General features: G+C 46.8%; 1 protein-coding gene across 1 annotated transcript in view; it reads left to right on the forward strand.

Moving 5' to 3' along the window:
* Positions 1-12,603, forward strand: part of ANKLE1 (ankyrin repeat and LEM domain containing 1) — a 39,433-nt gene that overhangs the window by 17,644 nt on the left and 9,186 nt on the right. Inside the window, exons 5-7 of the mRNA XM_069216808.1 lie at positions 553-4,227; positions 4,353-4,515; positions 8,994-9,153. Coding sequence (XP_069072909.1) covers positions 553-4,227; positions 4,353-4,515; positions 8,994-9,153 — 3,998 coding nt within the window. The remainder of the gene's footprint in view (positions 1-552; positions 4,228-4,352; positions 4,516-8,993; positions 9,154-12,603) is intronic.

The raw sequence follows: 12,603 nt of genomic DNA on the forward strand, positions 1-12,603 counted from the left end.
GATAACAGAGCAAGGAAGGGGAACAGATATTCTGTGGAGGCATGCTTAGAGCTTTGTTTTCAAACAGGAAGCATTGCTAGACTTGTAAATACCCCCAACTCCGTACTGATATAAAATATAGATGGTCAAGGCCTTTTCCCCTTATTTGGCTGAAAAGTCTAGCATTGTGTTCTATGTTATTTAGAATTTAAATTGAAGGTAAAATTTGGCGCCTTGCAGATTTTTTACACGAGCAGTCTTTTTTTTTTTTTTTTTTTTTTTTTATCTTTTCTGATTTGAAGCACTTGCCACCTTGTTTTGATAATGAGGTCTCTTTAAAGATAATATTTTCTGCTGAAGACCAGCATTGTGTATAAGTAATAATCGCAGGCCTGTGTAACTGAGCTCATTTGGGCGATGTACACTTTGGGAGTGTCTTCAGGGTACACAGATACATTATCTTTCTGTGTAGTTTTCTGTCCTTGTCTGAGTCTGATTCAAGCAGCTTGCACCGTGGGGAAGTTTGATAAGTTTTTGAGGCTGTTAGTAACAGGATTCTTGTGTTCTTTACAGATGGATATCTGGAGGCAGAAGACAGTAATGACACAACTGAACTCTCAGAAACTTATGATACAAGATGTTCGGACGCAGAACCGCTGAGTAGCACCCGAATGTCCCTGCAGTGCACCCTTCCCAGCAGACCAAACCGAAATAGCCATCTCAGCGACACAGTCATCGCTAGTCATAGCCAACAGCCACGTTTGGTGGAAAGCCTTCCCGAAAGCATGTGTCCCTCTGATGAAATGATGTCCTCGGGACCCCAAGTGCCTCCCCTGGGGACAGAGCCTACTTTTCCAGTGAACTCCATTGACCCAGCCGCCCATCCATCCGAACACCTTTTTGGTGCCCATCTGAATGTGGTTAACACTCTGCGCACATTGGATGCTACAGACATTCCTGCCGGAGAACATCAGTCCGTCGATGTCTTGGCACAACGAATCGCCTCGAGCATCAGTCACAGTTCAGCAAAAAGCAACTTGACAAATGTCTCTCAGCACAGTATGAGCTCACCAGTGGTGTTCACTGGATCCTTCTCTAGATGCAGTGGCTACGCTGAGGCGCATCACAACACGACGGATTCCACAACCGGTGGGGAGCCCCACATACCATGGGAAATCTCTGGAGTGTGCACTTTGAGTTCCACCTCTAGAGGCAGCCACTCTGCCACGGTCAGTGACACAGACACAGTGTTGAAAAGCTGCTTTCGAGGCCCTTCCTTGACTCCAGAGTTTAATCGCAGCCAAGGTCTGGATGTCACGTCACCAGATCACGTCTACATGTTCTCGCATGAAAACCCTGATGCTTGTGATTTAGAGAAAACCATGCTAGATCCAAGGCTTGCGGGTACCACAAATGATGAGAGATGCTTGCGTGTGGATTTACAGGATCACTCGGAGAGTGACAAATATGACAGCTGCCACAGCGAATGTTATGTTAGCACCGGCGAGGTTTCTAGCTACGATAGCAGCCACAGTCAACACTTTGAAGAAAGCAAAGCTGATATTGCTTCAGAGACTCAACAGGACTCCTCTTCGCTCTCAGGAAGTAAGAGCATTGGCCCTGAGAAAGACACTGTCACTCGTGAAGTGGTGGCTTTCAACACCCCCATGCGGCATTCCCATACAGGACGTGACTTCACTGCACAGGGCGTGCATGTGATGTCTGACACCTCTGCACCCACATTCCTGTTTGGGAAAGAATCTGAGACCTCTAATGCTGTTGAAGGAGAATACACAGAAGGCTTATCTTTTTGCTTTGGGAATCGACAGGAAATGCAAAGAGTGTGCACAGCCCCTGGGGAGGCTGAGAGGTGGAGGAAGCCCCACACTACAGACAGAAATTTCTTGGTAGCAGATTCTGCCTCTGCAGTGAGTGGAAGGAAAGGAAATCCTATAGTTAGCCCAGCTGCTCAGGATAATACTGCCCCTGCTTCTCAGGATAATACTGCCCCTGCTTCTCCGGATAATACTGCCCCTGCTTCTCCGGATAATACTGCCCCTGCTTCTCAGGATAATACTGCCCCTGCTACACAAACTAATACTGTCCCTGCCACACAGGATAATACTGTCCCTGTTACACATAAGACTGCTCCAGCTACACAGGATTCTTGCCCCGCAACACAGGATACCCATGCCACAGATGTCCCCAGTCGAGACAGAGGCCCTGCCCCCCAAAACTTTGATATGTGCTCAAAATTAAAAGCATTGATGCTGTCCACAAAGAACCACAAGTCATCTTTTCCGTCTCAACATCGAGAGAGTGCTCGGCCCGGACAGATTTGCAATAGGATGCTGGCTATGGGATTGTGTGGCAATGGTGTTGATGTTCAGGAGGCCAGCTCCATACCTCAGGAGGAGGTCAAGTGTCAGAGTCAAGATACCTTGCCAGTGGATGTGTGCCTCTGTAAAAATGGTTCTTCTCTAAATGAAAGACCTGGCAAACTGAGCATTACTTTGCAGCCGAGAGGATCGTTGGAGCGAGAGAGCCAACCGAGGAGCCAGATTGTTGGCGCTCTGCAAGCGGACTATCCTGCAGGTCCGGATGCCTCAGCTGGGACTGCGAACTACGCCAGCTTGTCTTGCGAGCTCAGAAGGATGATGTTTGCTACTAAAACTGCACAGTCGCCACTGTCCCAGCAAAGCGAGAGGCCTTGTCATATTACGCCTCGAACAAAGAGCCGCGTTACTTCGTCCTCATCCCGTAATAGCAGTTCTTCACTTTTTGATGATTCTTTGGAGATGCCTCAAAGGGGTCCACGGATTTTCAGTCCAGCTCGAAGATGCAAGTCTCCTCATGCTCGCGCCGGAATGGCAGACAACGGCTTCCAGGAAGAGAGGCCACTTTCCCAAGATGCAGGAATCTTTGAACAATTTCCGGAGACACCAACAAAAGGAATGGAACCACACAGCCTGGACGATACAGTAATCATTGAAGAACACTTGTCTCTGGGTACATTGTGCTGTAAAACCAGTGCCCCAGAGACCAAGGAGGGTGTGTCAGAAAATCGAAGCTCTGATTTGTTCCTTGACTCTCGGACCAAAGCAGAAGGTGCGTGTTCTGGGTTAGATTGGTGCAGTCAGACAGTGATACTCCGATCTCCGGGCACTGGTCGAACTAGGGAGGATCCGCTCGATGACTCCAACTCAACATTGCTACTGCGATCTCAGAGCACTGGTTGTAATGGGAATGATTTGCTGGCCGACTCCAGTGTAACAGTGCCGCTCCGGGCACAGGGTTTTGTTGGATCTGGGGGTAATGACCCCGATGACTCTGATGCCACAGTGCTGCTCCCGTCTCTGGGTGGAGGTGGACTTGGCGGTAATGAGCCAGACGACACCATTCTAACAGCATTAATTAAACCTCAGGGAAACTGTAATTTCAGTGACTTCTTCACTGACGACAAATCTTCCTCGTTCACAGATGAGCGCATGCCCTTTGCTGTCCATTCTGCCGGTTCACGAAGTGCCCCACTGATTTCAGACACTGAGAGCAACATGTCGGATAACACGTGGATGACTGAAGATGGAGACCACTCAGGGGCTGCTCCTCATCTGATTAGAGCCAGTTCGAAGTGTTGCAGTGCTGGAATTGGACCGAATAAATGCAGGGACGTATGTCACAGCACACTCTTGTACCCTCACCTTGGTGCAGAGGAGGAAGCATCGCCTCTCAGGCCAAGGTACAGTTTCAGTAGATTATCCACTATCCCGCCTTCTGATCCGGTGTCCGCCGTGAGCAACAATTTGGATGATTTGTATCCAGTTCAAGACTTACCTAGTTTCAACCTCACTCTGTCTCCCGGGGGACGCCCAGTGAGCACTGGTATGAATGAGCCGATTGAGTATTTGTACATGGACCCCGAGGAAGGACACGCGTTGATAGAGCGGCACTACCCATGCACGGACGACTCGACGCAGGACTCCACGAGCTCAAACGATACCATCATCTATGATTGGACAACTTACAAGAGCCAACTGTCTGAACCTAATGTGAAAAGGAAAAATCCGCTGAAGGTTAACGGGAATAAAATTTCACCAGAACTCTATCGACTTTCCAATGATGACATCATGGCAAAGCTGAGGGAGTTAGGAGAGAATCCGGGACCGGTCACTAGTTTGACCCGACGCGTCTACTTGGCACTTCTAGACAAGTTGATGAAGGATCCACAGACAAAAGCGTCTCAGTCAGGTAATATTTGGGTCATTGGTTTCATTTTTGGGGGAAGGGGGAAATACACAAGTCTGTTATTTTAATTACGTTTTTCCCCATCTTTCGTAACTTTTCTTTTTATCTGGTTACCTTGCATCACCCAGAGTACAGCCCGGAGCTGACCTTGGCTCTGCGGAATTTTCAAATTCCCGACTGCACCGAGGATGAGATGATCCTTTCCAGACAGTTCGACAAACCGGATAAGAATGTAAAGTGGCGTGAGGGTGTGCTGAAGTCTAGCTTCAATTACCTGCTTCTGGATCCCAGGTACCACAGTTATTCGAGACGGTCTGTTAGACTGTTGGATGCCTGGCGCTTAAATTACACATCCACCTCGTATAATGTTTCAATCTCTTCCTTTGTACAGTTGTAGGAAGCTGGCTCTGTATATACTATATCAAAGTGAGGTATAGTGTGCACAGAGTCCAGGGGTTCCCCAGAGGCTTGACAGAGGCAATAATAGATAATTTTAATGCTCTATTTATGTTACTGTGGTCGAGCAGTTAGGCTTATCAGAGGGTAGTGTTAAGCATTTGTTGTAGACACACAAGCAATAGAAGAAACACACACTCAATGACTTAACTCCAGACCAATAGGATTTTTATATAGAAAAATGTTTTGTTAATTTATTTCTAGAACCACAAGATTCAGTTTGCAGGTAAGTACATAAAATGTAAGGTACTTTGTATAGGTATAATCAGAACTTTGACTGGAATCAACAATGTATACTTTTTTCTTTAAAATGGCAAAAAGCTATTTTAAAAATGGACAGTGCAATTTTCAACAGTTCCTGAGGGAAGAAAAGATCGTACAGTTTTACAGGTAAGTATTCGACTTACAGTTCCTACCTGCGGGTTTTATGTAGTCTGTCGTTGGGGGTTCAAGTTAGCCCCAAACAACCATCACCCCCGCAACACGTGGCCGGTCAGGTGCAGAGCTCAAAGGAGAGCCAAGTTAACGTGGGCTCCTAGGGAGATGGGGGGTACTCATAATCTGGTCAACCAGCAGGAAAGTACCCGCGACTCAGAGGGCGGACCAGGGGGGATTAGAAGAGCACTGGAGTGACCACAAGTAGGCATCACACACACACCCTCAGTGGCACAAGGGCTGCAGGGTGCAAACAGGACATAGGGCTTCCAATGCAGGTCTTTGGGGAGACCCTGGGGGTCACTCGGAGTCTGCAGGCGAGGTCCGGGGGGCGGAGTCTCAGGCACAACACTGGTTGGACAGGGAAGAGGACTGCCTGCTACTGCTAGTAGATGGTGCACCAGGGGTCAGGTTCCCCAAGGCCTGGGGGCTGCGGGTGCAGTGGGTCCTTTAGGCGTCTGATATCTTCATCCAGAGTTTGCGGTCAGGGGGGGTCCTCTGGATTCTCTCTGCAGGCGTCATCGTGGAGGTTTGGAGAGGTCAACCTAGGGTGGGCTCTTGCTTCCAATCGCCTGGGGACCCTTTTTTGCTGGGTGGACCACCTGGACACAGGCCGTGGGTGTCTGGTGCACAGGGATCAGGACTCACGCATCCAGACAAAGGCGGGAGTCCTTAGCTGTAGCTTTCTTTGGGACAGAGCCGGTGTCCTCAGGAGTTCTTAGTCCTTTTGGGTGCAGGGCAGGCCTCTGGAGTTGGCAGAGGTTGCTGGGACTGCTGGACGCGTCTCTGGTTTTCTTGCAGGTTCTTTGAAGCAGAGACAGGCCGGTAGGGCTGGGGCCAAAGCAGTTGTCGCCTTCCTTCTTCTCTGCTGGGGTTTTCAGCTTAGCAGTTCTTCTTCTTCTTGTAGGTCACCAAGAATCTGGTGAGCTGGGTTCAGGGAGGCCCTTAAATCCTAGATTTAGGGGCGTGTTAGGGGTCAGAAGGCAGTTTCCAATGGCTACTGTCCCCGAGGGTGGCTACATCCTCCTTGTGCCCACTCCCTTTGGGGAGGGGGGCACATTCCTATCCCCATTGGTCCCTGTCCTCCAAACCAAGATGGAGGATTCTGCAGGGAGGGGGTCACCTCAGCTCTAGACACCTTAGGGGTGGTCCTGGCTAGGGTGGTTACTCCTCCCTGTTTTCCCTAATTTTCCCACCGGGCTTGCCGCCAAAAGTGGAGCTTTGTCCGGGGGGCAGGCATCGCCACTAGCTGGAGTGCCCTGGGGCACTGTAACCCAAGGCCTGAGCCTTTGAGGCTCACCGCCAGGTGTTAGTTCCTGCAGGGGGAGGTGTGAAGCACCTCCATCCAGGGCGGGCTTTGTTTCTGACCACAGAGTGCACAAAGGCACTCACCCCATGTGGTCAGAAACTCATTTGAAGGTGGCAGACTGGCACAGACCAGTCAGTCCTACACTAGCAGTTGGGCTAACATACAGGGGTCATCTCTAAGATGCCCTCTCTGTGCATTTTTCAATAAATACCACACTGGCATCAGTGTGGGTTTACTGTGCTGAGAAGTTTGATACCAAACTTCCCAGTTTTCAGTGAAGCCATTATGGTTCTGTGGAGTTCGTAATGACAAACTCCCAGACCATATAATTAATATGGCTGCACTGCACTTACAATGTCTTATAAGAATGGACTTGGACACTATAGGGGGCATATTGCTCATGCAGCTATGCCCTCACCTGTGGTATAGTGCACCCTGCCTTAGGGCTGGAAGGCCTGCTAGAGGGGTGACTTACCTATGCCACAGGCAGTGGTTTGTGGGCATGGCACCCTGAGAGGGGTGTCATGTTGACTTGGTCTTTTTCTCTCCACCAGCACACACAAGGTGCAAGGCAGTGTGCGTGGGCTCAGTGAGGGGTCCCCCAGAGTGGCATAATAGATGCTGGAGCCCTAAAAGACCTTCCCTGGCCACATGGGTACCTTTTCCAAGGGCCTTAACTGTGTGCCAGGTTTGTGCCAATTGTGGAAACAAAGGTACAGTTTTAGGGAAAGTACACTGGTGATGTGGCCTGGTTAGCAGGGTCTCAGCACACTTTCAACCAAAGTTGGCATCAACACTAGGCAAAAAGTGGGGGGAGGGTAACCATGCCAACAGTGGCACTTCCCTACAACAATGCTTTATTGAAATATTTTAGTAGAGTTTTATGTGAGTTTTTGGTGGATTAAAAGTAACACGTTAATAGTGCTGCAGCCCTCCAAGTGGGTGAAGACAGACAAAGCCCAGATATTTTTCTTGAGAAAGGCGGAGAGAGAAATGTCTGATGCTCGACTGAAAATAGCCCACATTTTATAAGCAGAACAGCCACAGCTAGGGTTTTACTCCCCCCCACTTTTCTTTGTTCAATCCCATTTGGTCCCTATTGACTCTTCGGTGCTGGTAAGAAATGTTTACAAAACCAGATTCTTTTTCTAGCAGCAAGTGAAGAGATACCAGTAGGTCTGCGAGGTGTCATTGGTTATTAGGATGTGCCATCAGAGGTTTTGATTCTTGGAGTTACACCCAAACTGACCGCAAAGTTAAAGAGTGTGGTTGCAACAGGGGAGACATTACAATCAAATGTTTAATGCGTCTTGACTTGGGGTGAACTTAAGAGAGCGGTTTCACATGAGCTGTACATTGATGGAGAGTTAGTGAGCGATGAATATCAGATGAAAAGTCTTGGAATTCCAGAGTATTTCAGATAGTTAATTAGAATTTTGATGGTCCACTTGAAGTGCCTAAATGGAATAGAGACCAGCCCAGAGAAGAGTATTGGGGTGCAAATGAGGAGATGCGAGTTTGGAGAGATTTGAACACATCAGGAGATACTCAATTTGAGACAAACTGAGAAGGGGAGTGGAACGAGGGAAGGTGAGGCAGGAGAGGCGTTGACGTCTACGTGAACTGAAAGACGAAACCAACAGCACAGTAGTTAATAAATTTAAGAGAGCAGTTTCGATGAGGAAGAGGAAGGAGGACAGAATTTATTTGCAAAAAAACTTTAAATTATATATTTTGTAAAGTAGCGAGTGATCCAAGTGACATTATAGAAATTAACCCATAGAAAGAAAGGTAAACTTGCACGCTATTTTTAAGCAAATAAAGTAATGGAATCCAGGAAGGAAAAGAATGGAAGAAGAGTGGAATTAAGCACTGTTTCATCTCACTGACTTCTTTGAATTTAACAATTTTAAAAAAGTCTTTCTTGACAGTTCCCTGTTTCCTGGTCCTTTTCGGGATCTTAAAAGTTGCAGCCTCATGGCGCAAAGCCACTTGTACCCCTTCAGTGCTTGACCGAAGCCAATTAAAAAAAAAAAATCAGCAGGTGATTCCATTGTTTTCTTATCTGTGGTTCTCAGGTGTCCGTGCTCCACCACGTCCACCCTTGAGATGTTTCTGCCTGTTTCATTTACACATTAATTGATCTCTGTGATGTCATATTTTCTGGGTTTTTTTCTTATTCCATATTTATTATTTCAAATCATCATATCCAGGTGCATCACTGTCAAAGATGACTGCCGACACGTGTTTCGCTCCTTGGAGACTGTGACTCAGGAAAGCTTTTTCAAGGCTTTAATGATTGCTCTTTTGTTCATGTATTTTAATTTATGCATTTCATTTTGTCATAGAATCATCTATCTTGTCCCAAAAGATTGTTTTTCATTTTATTTTGTTTCTTGTGCAACTGTTTCGTGTTATGAGTCACTGCACGATCACAGCACTTATATCTTTGGATTTGATGTGATTTTAATTTTTTCTTTACGTTTGTTCTAAAACCTTTCCTCACGGTTTGTAAACCCCGGCACCTGGTGTATTTTTATTCCCCGTTTTCTGTCTGTCTTCCCTACAGAGTGACCCGGAACTTGCCATGTCGTTGCCTCAACCTGAGTCAGGCCGAATGTTTTCGTACCTTTATCAGTGCTGTCTTTTATGTGGGCAAAGGCAAGCGATCACGCCCTTACAGCCATCTATATGAGGCTCTTACACACTACAAGACCAGCAAGAAACAGGTATGACAATGCTGCTGTGCTGCGTAGCTGACAGTAGGGACTTGGCAAACAGGAGGTTGACCAATTAACTTATCTGGGTGACAGCCGCAGCATGTCAAGATAGAAGAAGGAATTGACTACAAAATGGTTAAAAAAAAAAAACAGTAGATAAGGCAGACTACTAATGGTATGTATTTCAAACTTTTTATTACGTAAGCTATCTGAGCTCTATACATCTTTAAACATGAGATCCGTGTGTGTGTGTTTGTATGTGTGTGTGTGTATATATGTATGTGTGTGTGTGTGTGTATATATATATATATATATATCAGCTTGTCTAATTGCAGGCACCTGATTAGTCTCTTTTGGCTCCAGCAACCCACTTGGGGCAAAAATTAAAAAATTGCAGGACCACCATAACCAGCATGCACTGTACTCACTTGAGAGGCCCACTGGGGCGGACTGGTATTTAAAGAGACTAATCAGGTGCCTGCAATTAGACAAGCTGAAGCCATGCCGGTCTTTTCAACAAGAAAGAAATGCCTGGAACACTTCCAGCACTGGCTGCACCTACGAGGGTGAAACACTTCTATATTTTTCTCTGCTGAAGAAAGGATTGACCTAGAAACACGTGTCCAGAGATGATTTTATAACCAAAGGCCTGGAATAATGAAACGGCTTAAAGAAATTCACTGTGAGTTGCTGGCTTTGCTTTTTCTTCCCGTTTATATAACCTGTTGGGAGTGCGCTTTCACATGAGGACAACTTCGTTTTTGATTTTTTATATATATATATATATATATATATATATATATATATATATATAATGTTCGATGGCATGTGTAGCTGCAGATACACATGCTGTGCATAAATCGCCATCTAGTGTTGGGCTTGGAGTGCTGCAAGTTGTTTTACTTTGAAGATGCTTTTTTCGAGTCACAGGATCGAGTGACTCCTCCTCTCGGTGATAGTGCGCATGGGCATCGACTCCTTTGTTAGATTGTTTTCTTTCTGCCGTCGGGTTTGGACGTGTTCCCTCTCGCTCTGGTACTTTTGGTTCGGTACTATCTGAACTTCTTTATCCTTTATCTTTACGTTTGTATAGTTTTCGAATGTGGTTTCTGACTACACTTGATCAGACTGTAGCATTGGGTTCTATTTAACACCCTTTCGGGTGCCTGCGCCCTTCTCGGGCCTCTTCGGGCCTACTGCGTCACAGGCTCATGGATCGAACTCCATTCCGATTCTGTCCTCAGTGCCACTCCAAGTTCCGCTACACCGACCAGCATTCGGTGTGTAACCTCTGCCTTTCTCCAAACCACCAAGAAGAGACTTGCGAGGCGTGTCGTTCCTTTCGATCAAAGAAGACCATACGAGATCGAAGAGCAAGGCGGTTGGAAATGGCGTCGAAGTCCACAGAGCAGACGCCCAACATCTTTGGTGAGGACTCAGATGAGGAAAGCCAGATACTCCCTGCGGCGCAGTACATGAGTACACCAGCCCCTTCCCAACAAACAAAAAAATCACAGAAGGCCTTGGGTATACCACTGCTTGCTAGCCACGGTTCAACCCGAAAACATCAAATTGTTGACCAACCCTCTGGTTCGGTGCCAGAGAAGGCCAAGACTCACTTCCAACAACAGACTGCCACGCCTGTCTCTGCATCGAGTCAAAAGATGGAGGCTTTCACTTTGGAACTGAGTCGGCTTCATACTACATCAGAGCTGAAGCATTCTTGCTCCTCTTTGGGGCAGAAACATCAAAGCCCATCTTTAGAGCCAAAAATACTTTCCCCTACTGCTCAGACCACTTTTTCGGCCCGTATGAAGCATGCTGCCACCAAACGTTCGGAGCATTGATTAGGAGGCAGAAAACCTGTTTAATCTTCAGAACAGGAATCGGATGAGACGGACATTAGACCCATTCTTGAGGTCATGGACCAAAAACAAAGGACGATTCAAATCCAGAAAGAGACTGGAAAGATTATTGCCTCTCTTCTTCCAATTACAAAGAGGAAATTAGCATTCCGGGAGAGTTTGGGTGCTGGCCCTCCACCGGCAAAAATATTTAAACATAAGGAAAAGCCAAAGACTGTTCAGCTTTCTCCACCACATTTGCCTTCTCTTCCCCCCCCCCCCCCCCCTCTACCACCTCATACTCCACCACCACCAGCTTCACCCACACAGTCTCGTGCCTCTTCACATACATGTGGACCCTATGGGTGATATTATTAATATGCAAAAACAAGTGTACACTGTTCCAAAGACAAAGAAAACTAGGGGGACACTAATGTTCAGGAGCAAGAGCCCTCACACATCCGAGAGGATGTCATGCTTCATCATTGGGTAGCTCCTCGTCAGACCGGCGCCGCAATGTCGGACGCGCTCCCCATAAAGGGGGCTCTTTGCCGGAGATCTTTATAGGTGGCTGCCGTAGTGGAGGACACTAGTATCACGGTCCGGCACTATTCCTAGCAGGAGAGTGACTCATAAATTAGTTCCCAGTCCTAATAGAGTAAATACATTTAATAAATCGAAAGATAAGACTGGAACCAAGATTAAAAAACATAAGGAAAGTGTAATGTGAGAAATAATGCTCAACAACTTTCTACCTAGTGTTGGAGCTGGGAAAATGATCGCAGGTCTCCTAAAACATGGTCAACATGTTTCACGTACAGTGGTCTAACAAGATCCTATTAAGCTTCTTCAGGACCAATTAATAACAAAACTTCTCCTGTCTATATGTTACAAAAAGTTTGCGTAATTTAATTCGTCAAACGAGAACATGCAGTCACTTACATTGAAGTTCACTGTTTGTCAAAAAAATATTAGGTCGCCCATCCCTTGTTATGTGGGGAGCCCCTTGGGAAGTAGCGTGCCGAAAGCGGTCACTATTCATATGTGCCTGCAATCCACCGGGTCACCTACCCTGGCGTGCTATCCCGCATTGTTATTAATAACCTAGATCCCTGGGACATGTATGATTCTGACCAAATCCCACCTAATGATCCTGATTTGTATCCTACAAGGCCATCTCCACCTGAGGATACCGCAGCCTATAATCACGTCATTTCCAGAGCATCCGCCTATAATAGTGCGCAGATGCACTCGGAGCCATTAAAAGAGGATTTTCTATTGAACACTCGTTCTTCAACTCGCAAACAATACCACTGTCTGGCAATGCTACGTAGTATGCTGAAACATGCAGATGACATTTTTAAAGAACCAGTCAAGGCCAGGGTGTTAACACCTGGAATAGCAGTTACCAACAGACTCCATTGTAGTCAGTGCAGCCAGAAAACGTGCAAATAGCCAGTCCACAGGCGATGCTCCTCCCCTGATAAAAAAAGCTGCAAATTTGATGCAGCAGGCAAAAGGGTGGCAACTCGGGCTGCAAATCAGTGGCTCATTGCTAATTCCCAAGCCCTTTTAGCTCGGTACGACAGGGCACATTGGGATGAGATGCGGGAGT

Source organism: Pleurodeles waltl, chromosome 12 (genome assembly GCF_031143425.1).
Source record: "Pleurodeles waltl isolate 20211129_DDA chromosome 12, aPleWal1.hap1.20221129, whole genome shotgun sequence".
Lineage (NCBI taxonomy): Eukaryota > Metazoa > Chordata > Amphibia > Caudata > Salamandridae > Pleurodeles > Pleurodeles waltl.